Below are 16,974 nucleotides of genomic sequence, written 5' to 3' on the forward strand. Positions count from 1 at the left end.
TAATAGTTCTGGAATGAGTCCTGCCCCCCTCAACTGCCGGTGTTATTTAACACTGAGGCTGTGAGCCCCACCAGAGGCTCTTGATTGTCTCTCTGCTGTCTCTCTAGAAGCATTGTAGGGTCACCGAGCACTGCAGTTCTGCAGCAGCCCCCCCACGCTGTGGGGGCTGTCGGTGGAAGCAGGCTGTGATCCAGCCACACTGCAGAAACAAGAGCTCAGACCTGCAGACCTAAGGCCCCTGGGCAGGGGCACAAACCCAAAGGCATCACAAGCCCTGTAAAAGGATTTAGGCCAGAGGCTATGATAAAAGCTGACTCACTTTGCTCCATTTAATCTGGAGCAGTAATATATTTACCTGCTGTGAAAGGCCCTGCTGTGCTTTTGAGTGTTACTGAGAGCATGTGGCTGTGGGGATTTTGAGCACCAGTCCTCCCTGTCTGCTTAAACTCTTCCCTGTCTCTGTTTTACTTATATGTGAACCAGTTATTCTTGTACCTCCGAATACCAAAACCAAACACAATTGTGGAAAAAAAAATTACTTTGATACTCTTAGTTCTGTTTTGGAACACAGATTTCAATCTACAGCATCAAACCCTCCCTCCTGTTGGATCAAAGCTTTCTCAGGTAACTGGTTTTGATACACATTTCCCCAGACTTGGTCTCCACCCAAAAGTCTCTTAAATCAACTCTAAAAACTCCAAAGGCATTTTCTGATGTAGTTTCATAATGGGAAAAATTAAAAACACAATGTAGTAGAAAAATTCTTCACTTACCTCATGGCAGTATTGCTGACTCTTCACCCACAGACCAGCTCTTGCTCTGCTGGTCCCAGTATGAAAGCAGGACCATCCTGGGAGCTCCACAGGTGCACAGAGTGAGCATGACCGAGGGCAAGCCCAGCTCAAAGCCTTAAAACCCTTCTGAATGGTTCAAGGTAGTCATCAACTGTGCTGATAAAGTCTGTAACTTCCTAACTGGGAATTATAGTCAGCCCTGGTGCTTGGTATCAGTAATAATTGCCCAGTATAATTGTTTCTTATTCATATGCTCACATAATGATGTGACACTCACCAAGGAACTGCAATGCACAGGGCTAGATACTGTAAGGAGCTGAGAAAGGTGAATATCTGCCCCAACTTGTGATCTCAGCCTGAAGTTCTGGGGCAGCCTGGGTTTGTCCAGGTAAAGGACACGGCTACTTCCTCTCCCACAACCCTTCCTTGTGCTGTGACTGGGGACTCAAACGGGCTGGTTCAGGGAGCGCAGTCAGCTGGAAGCCCACCAACCCCCCTGGAAGAACCCCCATTCTCAGCCATTTGCTGCCTGCGAGATCTGCTGGCAACAATAGTGCTGGCAGGCAGGACCACCACCTGAGATGTGTGACTGCAGCAGCTCACACTGCCAGGAAACGCTCCTTCAAGTGAGTCTCCGCTGGGATAAAATGGGCTTTGGAGGAGATGCAGCGCATTCAGTTTTTGGCGGCTTGTTCATACCCCTCCCCCCCTCGCTCCTACCCATCTTCCCTACACAACTGCTCTGTGAGCTGGGTCAGGATTTAACTCAGAAAGCTTGCACCGGGCAGGGATTATTTTTAACCTGGAGTCATCGCTGGTCTGATTTAGACTGCAGATGTGCATGGGTGTATCCACACAGCAGTGGCATCGACAGACGGAGCAGCCAGGACCAGAGGGCTGGACGGGAACTGTTTAAGCTAATATTGCTGTCTCAAGTCAGTTGTGCTCCAGCTGTGGCTTAAGGCAAGAGACAAATGGAGACAGACAGGTTATAGCAGGATTGCTTATGGTGAAAAGCAGTGGCTGCAGCACTTCAGCAGCTCACAGTCAGCATTTCGTAGGCCATGGATAGTTTTGTGAAACGATTTGCTTGAGAACAGGACAAATTTTGAGGAGGTTAAGATAAAACATGCCTACCTTCAGCTGTGTCACCCTCTTGTTACCCTGCTGCCTCTTTCAGGAAAATCCCTCCGATTTTCCTTGAAAAGACCTCTGGTGCTAAATGCAGAAAACCTGCATTCCTTTGGAGTGGAAGCTGAACAATTAACATCACAATAACCAGGAAATGCAGCAAGAGAGCCAAGGATCTCCAGGTGAACTGCTCTCACCCTGAGGTCTTGCCCTTCTTGTCTGTGATGTTAATCCTTCACCTCCAGAAGTTTCCCAGACTTTAGTGGTGCTGTATCACTGCCCGCATTGTGACAGATCCTGTAGAACAGGAGGGCTGTGTTACAAGGCAAAGCTATCGCTGCTGTTGGATTCTCCCCTATCCTGCCTGGAGACACTGCTTTGCTGACCCTGTGCAGCCTCAGCACTCCATCAGTGATGCTCTGTTGCACCTAAACACAGCTGAAATCACTCTGATAATTTATCTTCTTAAGCTCTAGCAGGAGCCTCTCTAGATCTCCCACTACCTCCAACACTTCCCCATTGCAGCATTTGGCTGTGACTGTACCACACTGGCTCGTGGGGTCAGTGGGGAAAAGTAGATTCAATGCTTAGCCCATGGCAGTGTTACTGCTTATGCTGTCACTTCTGCATCACCTCCTGTCTGCACTCACAGGCAGAGAGCATGAGGACATATCAAGGCCTTGGTGCCACAGGCTGATCACCACAATCCCCTACAGCTGCCCTGCACACTGTGATGCATCAATGATGTCTGGGCTCAGAGCAGAGCAGAGCAGAGCTGGTGCTGGTTGCCAGGCTTCTGGTTCCCATCAGAAATGGTGTCTTGGGAGGTAGTGTCAGCTGAGGGCCATGGTCCCCAGAATGAACAGCTGCCAGGAGCAGAACACCAGATGGACACTGCCTTCTGCTGGGGTGTTGGGTTGGAATGTGCAGGTCTCTGGCTTCTGTGGGTCCTCAGGGCCTCCGGGTGCTGCCAGCTGTCTCATTTCCCAGCATCATACAAATGCACTGCTAAAGCACTTGAATTTTATTTTCACTTTAAAAACGTGTATGCACTAAATAACTAAAGAACTAAAACCCCACTACTTCTTGCACCCCATCAGCTCAGCTTGTTGCACTGCTCCTCTGAGACCCTGTTCTGCTGAGCAGGCTCTGCCTAAACAGTTGAAGGTTTGTTCTGAAGGGAGACCCAGAGCCACAGACATTTGCTGGTGAATGCCACAGCAGCTCTGCAATTACAAGGAATGTTGAGGAGCCCACATACCCACACATCTGACCAGTAGCTCCTAAATGGCAAGACACAGCTTCTTACAGAGCGAGACAGTACAGAAGAGACCATGGCTACCAAACCATCCAGATTTTTAGCCTGGTTTCCACATAGGCAGTGTGCTGCCAGGACAGAGTAGAAAGGGCTAGGGTGGGGCAAAAGCTTGATCAGCAGCTCCATAGCTGCAGCAGATGCTGTAGAACTGAGGAGGAAGCAGCAGCAATGCTATACCACTGCTGCTACCATCCTCTTGCAGTGTTCTCACAGTAATGATGCTGTCTCCACGTCGTTTGTCCAAGGAAAGGGGCACCTTTCCCCAGAGCAGCCCTTCTGTGCCTGTCCTCTCTTCAGCGTGGCACTTCCTCTTTGCAGCTGCCCTTATTCCAGCATGGAGCTCCAGTTGGTAAGACTGGCAGAACAGCATCATCTGTGGTCTTCATTGTTACTGTAACCAGGTTTGGTGTGAATTACTTACCGGAACTGCAGTGCTCCTCCATGAGGGCTAACAAGTGATCTGGGTAAGGCAGTCTCTCAGGCCCTGCTCATTAGCTGTGATTCCTGTAGTGCAGAGAGGCACAGGGCCACCTTATGTGCCTGATGCCCACATCTGGACCTGTAAGTTGTGCAGTGTAAATCCATATACTTTGCTATCAGACTTTGACTTCTTGGTTGCATTTTAATTCTGGCTCAATCATGTGATGCTTTTGGAGACAATTTTTCCCTCTCAGAGGGAAAGCATCTCATCCAGTCATAAGATCTGAGAGTACAAACACATGGTACCAAATTCTTCCAGTCTTGCCCCTTTTTGCCACTGGCTTCCAGAGAGCAGATGTCACTGGGGATGAACTTAGAAGTGCCAGCTTGACAAAGGCTTAGGAAAATTATATTTATTGCACAAGTACAGGAAGCATAGAGCTGGAAATGACTTCCTACAGATGCCAGTTTCCAGCTACGACTTGAAACCACATTGTATAATTTTTCTAATAAATTAGCCAAGTTCCCCTTTAAAAATATTTCCAAGACTTCTCCTTGTCACAGAGGCACACTAAGCCAAAAGAGTGATCCCTGACTCCCAGGGATTTTTCCTGTACTTGCAAGGAAAACATCCCATGTGATCGTTCTTCGCCTCTTAGAAATTAACCTTTCAATTAATGTTTTCAGGAAAAAAAAGTATTCCAAACTTCAACAGTGGTATTTCTACTTTGCTGTTTCCTAGTGGAAACACACGTCTGGATACAGCCTATGGCACTTGTCGTATCTACAAGAGCATCATCTTGTGTATAGTCTTCCTGCAAACAACTGATACACACAGCAACTTCACTTGGTGCTTCCAACTGATGAAGCAGAAGTTCTGGCTACTCTTCCAAGTATCAGCACTTTGGATGTGACTCCAGCCCTCAAAGGAATTCCATCTTCCTGAATGCTTTTCCAAATGCTGTCTGCACTGAAAGAAGCCTCTCAATTTAATGGCAAGAAAAAAATGTAACCAGAACACTTCAATACCCAAGTCTGTAACACATAAAGGGTATCAGGAATCCCTAGACTGATACAGAAAAACTCCACTGAAGAGGTTTCCTGCAGTTCCCTTTTTTATTTTTCTTTAGATACTTTTTAAACATCTATAAAACCCATCTTGCACAGCAGGACAGCTAACCTCCTGCGTGCTACTGCCCAACTGTTTGATGAAGCCCGTGAAAGATAACCAAATGGCTGCAGTTTTGTTCACTTTTGTGTTTACTCACTCAAGACAATGGATCTTACAAACAGCACTACCACTTCAACCTGACAAGACCTATCTTGAATGTGCATGGAATTTTTCTAAAATGAGGCCCCAATTTTCTGTGGCCTACACTTAGTGTAACCTGACACAAGTGCAAGCAAGTGCAACGTTGGTATTGACAACTTGTGTGGAATGGACGTGAACAATGCTGTTTGTGCAAGGCTGTCCACACCAGCTGCAGTACACTACAGATTAAAGCTTTTCTGGGGCTGCCTCTGTGCTTTCCCCTCTAAGGAACAGCCTCTCCCTAGTTCCAGTTTCAGTCACACATTCCTCATCCCTCCCTCCTTCTCCTCCCATTACCATCAAAGGGGATTCTCTATGTTCTGAGGTGGGTGTGTTTGCAAATGACTAGAAGAATAGAAATATGTTGGTGCTTGTCTTGTTCTCTGCCTTTTATGTTCCAAATGCTCCCCATTTTAAGACAGGACAGATGGTCTGATCAAACATTTCTCTCACTAGAATAGAGGCTTTGCTGCAAAACCAGATCTCCTTGCATCTTACAATGCAATGCCCTGGACCACCTGGCAAATCAGTCATGCTGAAAATGCTGTGCAAGTATGCAAACATCGGCTGCTGGGTGAAAGTCTCTGTACTTAAGACCTCACAGGACAACCTCTTCATCAGAGAAACGACGACAAAGCACGTTGCAAGGGGAAGACAGAAGTCTAATTAATACAAAAATGTCAATACCACCCTCAGCCCTCTCCCAGGCACAAGTGATCATAAGGATAACCCATCTGAATGAGCAGCATATACAACTTTACAAAGACATAGGTATGGTTCTCCGGTCAGCCCTTATAAATAGCATTTTACATATTAAAATAAATATGTCCACATTGCCAAAGTAGCAAAGAGGTTTCTTCGTTATTTAAAAAAAAATATGTTACAAAACAATATCATTTATATTTCTTGCTTAGTTAAAAAAAAAAAAAGTAATTAAAAAGTCATTTAATAAAATAATACAAAAAGTAAATTGAGTACAAGAGAGTCCATCCCTAGCACGTGTCCTGGGTTTGTACATTATGACTCATCATGAGATGCTGACCTCCAGGAAGTCATGTAATCATTCCTTCACTTCTAGTTGGACAAAAGAAATCCAGTGCTTGCCTCGTTTTGTTTTGTTTTGTTTTTCCCACCACTTGAATCGAGTCTATGATGTAAAACTCATGGCAAGAGAAGAAGTCTTAGATCTGGGGAAGGTTCTCATTGATGCTATTTATGGCTTTGCTACTCCCTGTATCAGATTGCCTTGTGTAACACAGGAAGAGGATGTGAATGGCCAAAACTGAGCCCTGGAGTTTGGAGGTAACGAGTTCCAGTCAAATAGTGTAAGCAAGAAATTGTCTTTTGTTTGTTTGTTTGTTTGTTTTCGTGACACATCCTAAGTGTGCAAGAGTGTGGGAGCACGTGGGCGTGTACAGGTTTGAGCATGCATGGGTGTGAGCGTGCGTCTGCCTGCATGAGCGTAAGGAAGAAGATTAGAAAGTGTGGGAGAAGGGCTTAGTCTCCTCCTGATCTAATCTTTCTGCCCCTCTGAAGACCCCTTCCTAGTTACCACTGCTGAGCATCCCCAGAAGTTTACTGGGCTCCAGGCCCTGTTGCTGTGCCATCTTCTGAACATCAAAACCCATGTGCATGAGGAACTGGATGACATTCATCTCCTGCCCTGTGAACTGGTCCCTGATAGTGGGGCACGAGGGGTTGCAGTGAGGCCATGGACAGCTGTCAATCAGATGAATTGGGCAGCCTTTCAGAGGGGCCTTCCCGTTTTTGTTGCTCTCGTGTAGGCTCCGATCCCAGCAGTGCAGGGCACGGGGTAGTGACGTCCCCTTCACCTGGATGTCTGTCCAGTGACTGAAAAGACAAACCATACGGATTGCATCATCAGGGGCAGGCTGTCAGCAGTGGGTAATTCCCCTACCACTTCCCTGTTGACCTTTCATAGAATCTGCAAAAGCACTCACTTGCGTGTAATGATCTCATGAGACAAACAGGCAGGAGCAAAGCTAGCACTAAAGGAGAAAAAGAAACACGAATTAGGTCTTGGAAGGACAAAGTAACTCCTGAAAAATAGAACCCTCCGGACTAGGTAAAGGGCAGAATTTTTGATGCCCTTGGCAAGAGTTTTAAACCCAGCAATGACTATTGTGATATGAAACCCCAATGGAGTGGAATGCATTCAGAAGAGGCTCCATCCTGCCTAGCAGTGTGCATTTGCAACCAGACACCTGAGTACCTGCTCTTATATGAAGCAGGTAAGGCACACTAATGGTTCCTCCTCTGGGTGGTTTATGACCAGTACTTTTCAAAACATCCCTCTGAGCTTAATGGCTGTGCAATGGAAAGGAGTCTCAGACCTCACCTTGGAGGTAGGAAAGGAAAAAACCACAACACATTCCTATTGATAACAAAGGGTGGATGATAACTGTGAAGCTAGAGATCACTTTGCACTTCTCCAGAAATGAGAAAGGAAAGATTCTCCATACAAACTGATAGTTACCAAATTTACAACACTCATTCCTGCAGAGATCTGAAAATTCTGCTAGGATGCTGGACAAGAATGTCTCTTAGCAAACACACGTGTGAGGTTTTCCCTCAGTGAAACACTTACGTCACATCCTTCAAGGTGTTTCTCAGCTCCCTACCCAGATTCTGGATGTAGAGCCACTGCCCTTCCTGAACAGGCTGGCCAGTGAGGTGTACATTGTCTACAGTAAGCTGGGCCTCATCAAAGAGCCACTGGACAACAAACACTGGACCTGGGAAGACAAAAAAAATTGAAAAAGGGATTGCTCTAAGTTAGGTGTGGATACAGAGGAAACCCTAGAATCCATTCTATATCTCTCCTGATACTTACATCGAAGAGTAGGATAAATCTTATACCCAAAAAAGCAATTCCATTCCTCTCCCTCTTTAAACTGCAGCTTACAGCGTTCAGGAACAATACCATTCCAATACCTAGAAGACAGAGTAATTAGAGAAGGAAAGGCACAACTCAAGTCGTAACAATGGCCTTTCCACATCCCAGTCTGTTCTAATTATAGTTCCAGCTTACTGTCACCAGAATTCATTCTTGGCTACAGAGTCCCATCAACACATTTTAGAGCATTTCCAGTTGCACACATTCTTTTGCATGTCTGTATTTCAAATTATTCTCTTTTCCAATAAAGTAATTTTTAAAACCCCACTGATGTAGATGATAAATTCTCTTTAAATATCCAAGTGAAGATAGAGGAGGAGATTTTCTCCACACTCCCAACTTCTTACAGAAGCATACTTTAGAGCATCTGATTGTACCTTATTCCTCTTCTGATGGCTTCTGTTGGAGCACAGGTTATGGTATCAATACAGTCAGTTCTGCGATACTGTTTATTATCCAAGAACCATCCGGAGTCAGCCAAGCCTCGAACCTGGATGCCTTGATAACCCATCTCCTCCAGCTGCTCTGCCACTCGATCCACGTTTAGGAGCACTCCAGTCCCTCCAGCACTGCAACAGCAACATTAACACTGCAGTCATGAAGTGCACACAGCTACTCCATGGTTAGCTAGAGCACAGATCCTCTCACAGCAGTGACACCCTATGAACAACTTCACCTATCCACAGGACAATCCACAGCTAACCTGGCAGTCACTACCTTATTCCCTCACTTTGCCAAACACTCAAATAAAAACAGAGCTGAGTAACAACCTGTAAGAACCTGATATGCCAGAAACCAAATCCTGTTCTGATTCTTTCTTTTTGGGAGATACATCTGCTTTATATCACTTGCAAGGGGTTTGGCTGCCCCAAAACTGGAAGAATCTGAAAGTCAGGCAAATTCAGTCTTTGCAACTTCTGCGTTACACCCCAGTGTAACACACTGAGTGTCCAAAGCTTTACGCAACACAGCATGATTCAGAGCACCTGCGTCAGGGCAACTCTGGCATTTTATATCAGATGTCCCAAGTCTCTTCACATGTTGGTGTGGGCCAACAGCAGCAAGCACTCTTGATGCAGGGAAGAAAGAACACATTGGCTCTCTTCCCTCCCTCATACAAAGCTTTTACCTTCTTGTTATTTTCTCCTAAGTGTACCTGGACCAAAAGCCAAGGAAATGATATTGTATCATCCCCCATTGCACCACTTAAAGGGGAACAGCGAGAAGATACAGAGTTTCCTGTGTGTTACTGTACTCCTAGAAGAAATTTTACAGGAGCTGCTGAGACCTCTTCCCTAACAGCTTTCTACTATGGAAGTCTCCTGTCTCCACCACAGGAAACCATGTAGATACCTACCTGCTCCCTGCTAGCAGCAACACTTTTGCAGTGCCAAGACCTTTTCCTACCAGCTCCTTTATGACCTCCTGAATGATCAGTGCTCCCATGAAGGCATATTCATCTGGAAGAGAGAGCTCAGTGTCAACAAAACTGTTTCCTGTCCAGGCTAAGACTTTTGCTTCCTCTCAACAAATGCTTCGGAACCTTACAAAAGCATTATGAACCTAAAACCGAGCATATTTTCTCCACCTGTATCAAGTAGATCTAAGAAGAGATACACCCCTGTCACCATACAAAACTTGCTTCCCTGAAAGTGACTTAGATTGTCAACAGAATACACAGCAATGTAAACACACCTTCCTACAACACTGCTTGGGAACTAGTAAACTTAAAACATGGAAAGCGGGAAGGAAGGTGATGGGACCCTTTGTCCATACATGAGGAATGAGTACACCTTCCTACCGCCTGGAATCTCAGTTCCAACTTACTGCATCCCTTTTCTTCCCAATTCATAAAGCCAGTTTAGACAAGCAAGGTTTCACCCAATGTTTTACCCACTCAGACCACTGCTTCCCCAGCACCACTGAAAGGCAGCCCTGTGCTGAGGTGTTAACTGCTTCACAGGAACAACTGTGTGAAGCTGTGAGGAAGTAAATAGCCCCCAGCTGTGACAAAAGGTCTATCTGTGCTAACCATGAGCGGTCAGTTTCTCAGTGATCAGGTTTAAGGCCAGAACTTGTAGATCAACTCAAAGCAAAACATTAACCTTCTGCCTTTGCAGTGCTACATTGTGGAGCATCTCAGGCCAAATTCCTTTGTCCACAGCAGCAAGTATCAACAGTATTAACACTCTGGTCAAAGAAACTCTTAATGAACAAACAAGAGCAGAACTAAGCCCCCAGGCACCAATCCTCTGTAAGTTGGTAAACCCAGAGGAGCACAAGAGGTGGAACAGTTCCATCTGCATGAACTCCAGTTTAATCTGGAAGAGGATTCTTTAAGCAGACTCCCTAAACTCTGTCATTACCAAATGACAGCTGATGGCAATGCCTATAATAAGACAAATTATTCTTTATTCCCATAAGAAACCTACAGGCAGTTCCTTTCAAAGGCCAAATATCCTCCTGTCAGAAGTTTGAACTAAATTCACGGCACTTGCCCCCAAGATCAGCAAAGCCGAAGTCACATACAACAAACCATGGTTCCTCAGCTCCAGCATTTAATTTGCTGTGTGCTGGAACCTGGAGAATCATCTAAAAGGAATTTTTTTTATATCTAATCCTTGCATACTGCATCAGTGTAACATCTCTGCAAGCAGGGGCTCTGAACTATGTCAAAACAGCCTGAGCTAAAGAGATCAGGATGTTTTATCTGGACGTAGCTCGATATTCTTTCCTGCCGTTCAGCAAGAAAAAGCCTGTTCTTTATTCACGTAATTTCACAGAAGTCTGGCCATATCCTTTCATGTGTGATGTCTGGGGCAGCAACAGCCCATCAGCAACACTCACTTTTCTCAGACTTGGAAGAGGCACCACTCCAAACATCACTTGAGCAATAAGGGATGAATCTGTAAGAGAGAGTTGTGTGAGTACTGACGGTCCTTTGACATGCAAGGAGGGGTGAGAACAGGGTCAAGTAACTGGAAGAAGATTAAACCTTGGGGAGGGGAAGAGGGAAGAGTTTCTTGTCAAGTTAGACAACTTACCTTATTGCACACCAAGTGACAATTACAACTGCCTGGAATTTTCTCCTGGACACTGACAGTTTTACTGAGGTAAACCAATAAATGATTTGTCTTTTAATCAATCTAATTGAAGCATGGAACTCAGTGGACACGACAGACCAATAATTTTGCTCTTAGCTGTCCCACTGATGTGGTGGATGGCCTGCCCCAGGAAAATCTCTGCGCTTTTTTTTCACATGAAAAATGAGAGGACCTCAGCAAAGCAGCGTAAATGCTGACCTCAACCACTGGAGGTTTTTGTAGGAATTAAGTTATCTTCCCAGTTTTGGTTCTGGCTTGCAGAATGTACATTAACATCCTGCTCTTCTGCTGTCCCCTCCCATATAGATGCATATACAAACTGGTGACTTTCTCATTTCTCTTCTCTGAACCAGAAGAGCTGCTCCTCATTCCCCCCCTCAAACTGACAATGCCTAACACACTATCAGCATACCACTCAACGGCAGGATTTGCCACCTCAGCTCTTTGAGAGGGCTCTCTAAGCTATCCTCAGTTTTAATTCATCAGATCACCCCATGAGGTCAAGGAGATCAGACCTCAGACTTTCTCCAGACCTTGCCAGAGCTACTTCTTAGAACTGAACTAGAACAAATGTGGAAACAGACAATTTCCTCTTGCAAGTGTCCGCCTCATCTGTCTCTGAAGCATTTCTGCCAGCCTAAAAGGCAGGAGATGCTGTTGAAATGTAAATTAATTTCCCTCCGTTGTCCCTCCTTACACCATGTTTGCGTTCCACCAGTGGGGATTTTCTTCTGGCTGTGATGACAGGATCCCAGTTCCTGCAGATGGGCACAAAGAAACAAGAAATGTACAGAGAACAGCCTGTGACTTCAGAGAAACCCTATGAGCCTCAAGCAGGATCTCTGACCACACAGAAAACAAACATCCATGAGGGGAAAACATTGGTAAGGGAAGTAGAGGGAACATTTCTAAATTTGCCTTTAGGCAGATGTAACTTTCCAGATTTGATTCATGCTAGAGATGAAGCCTGCTCAGAAACCTCTTGTAGTACTGAGAAGAACCTGTGACACACATTTACAATTAAGCACTTCCCCAAAACCCAAATCCGAACCGGTGAATTTCTCTGTACCAGGATTATAAGATCTGTGTGAATGACAGAGGTTTGGGTGCTCAGAAAGCTGGAGTGTAGGCAGTGAGAGTGAAGAGAATAAGCTCAACACTTCTGTGCTGACCGAGGAGCCTGGTGGTCCTGAGTGTGGGTATCCAGGGTGCTAATCTCACCTGATACATGAGCTACAAACACTTTGCATATGCAGCAAACATCTGCTTCCACATAGGGAATTTATCCCTTGCACACAGGGAAAAGGTGGAACCATGCAGCTCCAGGTGAAAGCTCAGATCTGGTTTCTCCCTATGCCCAGGGCCAGTCCTACACTCACACGCAACCAGCAGTGTATGATAACATGCACCTGACAGGGAGAGAGGCCCCAGGACAGCTCTTCTTACAGGAGTAGGAGAAACAGAGAGTCTCTTTATCGACCAAAACACTAAACTACAGCTCTGCAGACCCCAGCAGGTGTGAATACCTGTGTGCGTTTAAAATAACCAGAACTGCCCACCAGTAACCAGCATGTATCCAAACACAGGCTTGCATCTGTGTGTCCTGAACCGGTTCACAGTGGAGACACAGGTGTGTGCTCATGTGTCCCCTGGCCCCTGGGCGGCTGCGATGCCACCGGGGTAGGAATGGGCACCCAGCAGTGAGCATGTGCCTGCAAGGACACTGATACCGCGGGCAGCTGCACCGTCCAAGTCTAGCTCCCCGGGGCTGTCCCACCGGGTCTGGCGGGGGACACTCACCCACACGCGTCGCGGGCCACTCCCGGGAGCTCATGAGCCTTCGCATGGTGTCGTACCGGGTGTCGCAGTTCTCCCTGTTGAAGCAGTACCACCCTCCTGGTGAGGGGAGAGAGGGTCAGCCGCCCCGCACGGCGCCGGCCCGCGGCGGGCAGCCCTTCGGGAGCAGCCCGCTGGGGCAGACTATAGCTGCTTCTCCGCTCCCGTCTCCGCCTGGTGCGGGGATGCAGGGACCGGCGCTCACCTTCCAGGAACAGCAGCCACCGCCGGCTGCCCTTGGACTCCTTGAGGTAGTAGCTGCGGACAAACAGACAGAAGCGGCGCAGCCTGAGCAGGAGCCGGGCACAGCCGCAGCGCTTTGATGCTGCTCGAGCAGGAGCGACGGGGCCGAGCGCGGGGGTGGTAGCGGCAGCAGGGTAGCGGACGCCAAGCCACACGCCTTGCGCCGCTGCCGCCCGGGAGGCGCTCGCTGCACCTGTCGCCGCCGCGCCGCCCGCCGCCGCCGCGAGGTGGCGCCACAGCCCTCGGGGGGCCAACACCGGGGGCGCGCGCGGCGAACCCGAACCGGGGCTCGGGGGGCGCGCGCAACGAGCAGGAGCCTCAGCCGAGGGCTCGGGGCCGTGGTGACCCGGCAGCGAGCGGCGCGGGCCAGCCTAGGGGCGCCGTAACGGACGGGACGCGGCGCGGGGACTCACCCGGCCGGGCTGCCGTCGTTGCAGGTGACCGAGGCGTTGTGCAGGAGGTGCAGTCGCAGGTCGTGCGGCAGCGCCTGGGCCGAGCAGGGGTACAGAGACTGCGCCAGGCTCTTGACCTGCGCCATGAAGCTGTCCATGTTGCCCTCCACGGCGGTGAAGTCCAGCGGGAAGCTCTCCGCCGCCGCCGCCTCTCCGCGATCGCGGGCCGCCGGGCCCCGCCGCCTCCAGCCTTTCCTGCCCTCGCCGCCGGGCCCGGCGTGCAGCAGCCCCAGCAGCAGCAGGAGGTGCACGGCTGCCGTGCCCATCGCCGCCCGCCGCCACCCGCCGCTCGCCGTGGCGGCAGCCAGCCCCAGGCGGCGGGCAGCACCGCCCGCGCTCCGCCGCGCCCCGCCGCGCCGCCCGCGAGGACGGGGGTCGGCAGCGGGCGGCGAGGGCGGCGAGGACAGCGCCGGCGGCGCGGGCTCGGCGGCGCGGCTGCCGGCGCAGGAGCCCGCCGCCCGCTCCCAGCCGGCGAGCATGACAGAGGGGCACGGAGTGCGCGGGGAGCGCTCCGGGGGCGCCGCCAGCCCGGGCGCCGCGTGGGGCAGCAGCCGGCCAGCCCCCGCCCTGCCCTGCCCTCCGCCCCCTCGGAGCGAGGCGGAGGGAGCGGGGGGTCTGCGCCTCGCCGCACCGGCACGGCGGGACGCTCCGTCGGGGCGCGCCCCGCGCCCCCCGCCGCCGGCGCCGCCATCGCCGCCCCTGCCGGCGCCGGGGCCGCGGCTGGCGGCGCCCGCCAGGCTCGCCCGCAGGGGCGGCGGCGGCGGTGGGGACTCGGGGTGGCCTCTCTGCGGGACCGGGGCCGGTCGCAGGGGTCGGGCCGTGAAGACCCGCACGTGGCAGCCCCCACGGCGGCGCCCCTCGGCCCGTGCCGCCCCCCCAATTTCCCCCCCCACCATCACATCCCCTCCCCCGCTCCGCGGCCCCGACGGCGGCCCCGCCCCGGCTCCGTGTGGGCGGTGCAGCCCGCCCCACCGCGGGATTGTCGCCTCCTCTCCCCCGGGCAGCCCCCGGCCTCCTTTGCTGCCCGGCCCCCCGCGCCGGTCCGGTGGTGGCTGTGGGCATTGTCCCGTGGTGCTGTTCTCCAGTGTGGCTCTGGCTCTCAAGGAGCGGCGGGAAGCCGGGACAGAGTCATTTGTCACCGAGACATCGGTGTCCGGTCCGCCTAGGCGCCCGCGGGTGACCGAGGAGGGCAGCAAATCTCTCCCGACCCCGGGATGTTACTGCCGTGCATTAAGGGACGGCTGGACCCTAGCTCCGTCCTTGCCAGTGCAGCCCCTCCACAGCCCCGGCTCGGCGGGAGCGGTTCTCTGTAGCGGACGGGGCAGATGGAGCCTCCGCACCGCGGGGGCACTGTGCACGCTGCGCTTGGCAGTTTAGGAGGTTCACTCCCGGTGGCTCAGTACGTTTACCCCCGGCAGCTCTCCGTTCGCTGGGGGGGAGGACACTTCCAGTGACTCCCAAGAAGCCTGGAGAAGAAACGTTGGGTCCCTGTTAGATGAGAGTCCGTCCTCTCTGTGAGAGTCAAGACTGTCGCAAGAAGGCTGCCCTTGTCGCAGACCTGTGTATTAAAAGTCGAGGGAATACAGTCAAAATGCTACTCTTTGAATAATTGCGTCTTTTAGATTCCAAAACAGACAGCTCACACCCCTCGACAACTCTTCAGAGAGGAGCAGGGAAAGTACAGGCAACAGTAATCTACCTGGGATGAAAAAAAGGGAGAATAGTGTAATCTATGGAGCGTTTTTTGGGGAGCAAGAGGCTCTCCAAAGGCTGTCCAGCTGCTGCAACTATATTTTAGCATGTTTGGCCTTTATGAGTGTCTCCTCAACTCTGAATTGCCTACCTATGTTGCACATGGGTTTGCAGTTTGCTTGCTGTGTTGTTTGGGTCTTGTTTGTTTACTTTTTCAGCCACTCCTATATACTTTTGGTCTTACCTCTGTCCTCAGCTAGACTTTTACCTCCAAATGTTTACTTTTGTGTAAGTTCTGATAGCACCCACAGTATCTTTAAGACAGGAAAAGTCAAGAAATTGAACATACTGCTACACACAGACACACACACACCATATTTAGCCCTGGTACATTTTTGGTCCCAGCATAATTCTGCATATCTTTTTTTTTACACTGCCCTTAACATCTCTTTCTGACTGGCCAGGAGAGGCCTGAGCAATTGATCACTAGGAATAGTTATAGCAGAGGAGCAGCTGGAAACTGGGTAGGTTGTACAAAGTCTTAAGAGATGAAGTCTGAAGAGAAAGTCTAAAGTGCTCCAGGATCAGTGGGACAGTTGGAATAAACAACTCTAAGACCTCATGTTCCACTAGCAAGAAAGCAGGACAGATAAGATTGCTAAACTCCATGCTACTTCTTCAGAGAAAAGACTGTCATTCATCTCACTGATAGGCCTGTGTTTTTTCCTGTTTTCTAGGCTCCTTCTCTTCAGGCAGGTCAGCAGTTACTGGACTCTAACATGTACCAGCTGGTGTATTAAGGGGAGACTGAATGTGATATAGCAGTGAAGAACCCTAGGGCAAAGCAAGTTGTAGATCTTTGGGCCTTTGTCCTGAGAGGTGAAGAAAGGCATTTAATTTTTTTCTGTCTTGGCTTTACTGATCCTTCTTCAGCTTTCTTACTTCTGCATCAGGTAACTCAGGAGGGTTTCTTGGTGGGCACTCTTACTTGTCATCCTTCCAAAACCCAGTAAAACATTCCTATTCCCTCTGTCAGGAAGGAGCAGAAAGGCTGCTAGAAAGGTGTAAGGCTGTGTGAGCTTATGGTATGACAGGCTGCTTTCTTCTAGACGTTTAAATCTGTTACAGTTTAACCCTTGATGCTTGAGAGAACATCAAAGTGCACGCAGACTTCAGAGAATTGTATAATACTGTCCTTCAGTACAAAAGGTTCACAAAGTTTTAATCTTTTAACAACCCTACATTGAATAGCTTGAGCTCAGTGCAGGGGGAAGCTGAGAGAAGCTGTGATAGCACTGGACTCCCGCTCCAGGCACTGAAGACTATTTGTTTGGCATATTTATTGGCAGGAGGCCAGCAATAAATTTGTAATGATTGTGACTAATGTTAAAGGAGATGCTTCTTTTATTTAATACCTTTCAAAATGAAATATCCTGCATAGTATGTTCCAGTATGTCCTAATGTAGTTCTCTGTGTTGAAATACAGTGGACTACACTATACCACAGCAGTTCTGGGGTTCCCCTGTACTCTGCCAGGACCAAGGCAGCTTCAGGACTTGTCCTTTTGATGTTTCCTTATCAGAAACCTAGAGATTATATCTAAAGTCCTGTGCAAGGACTTGTGCCACAGTTGTGTTTCCCCTTTGTAGCCAGCTCTTACGCCTCATGTAAGCAGCTCTACAGCCTTGGCTCCAATGAAGTTCCCTGGCTTGCATCTTGGGGTTTGTGTCAATCAAAAGTGTGTGTGTGTGGTGC

The 16,974-nt window shown here is 49.5% G+C and overlaps 1 protein-coding gene across 1 annotated transcript; it reads right to left on the reverse strand.

The window, feature by feature from the left end:
* Positions 1-4,794: 4,794 nt before the first annotated feature.
* NOTUM (notum, palmitoleoyl-protein carboxylesterase) lies at positions 4,795-14,105 on the reverse strand. The gene is made up of 11 exons (XM_054170786.1): positions 13,489-14,105; positions 13,038-13,090; positions 12,797-12,892; positions 11,694-11,754; positions 10,740-10,798; positions 9,250-9,352; positions 8,270-8,461; positions 7,830-7,930; positions 7,584-7,731; positions 6,937-6,984; positions 4,795-6,826 (listed from the first exon to the last, which is right to left on the reverse strand). The coding sequence occupies exons 1-11, from the start codon at positions 14,004-14,006 to the stop codon at positions 6,520-6,522; spliced, it is 1,686 nt and encodes a 561-aa protein (XP_054026761.1). The 5' UTR covers positions 14,007-14,105; the 3' UTR covers positions 4,795-6,519.
* Positions 14,106-16,974: the final 2,869 nt, after the last annotated feature.

Source organism: Dryobates pubescens, chromosome 20, assembly GCF_014839835.1.
Source record: "Dryobates pubescens isolate bDryPub1 chromosome 20, bDryPub1.pri, whole genome shotgun sequence".
Lineage (NCBI taxonomy): Eukaryota > Metazoa > Chordata > Aves > Piciformes > Picidae > Dryobates > Dryobates pubescens.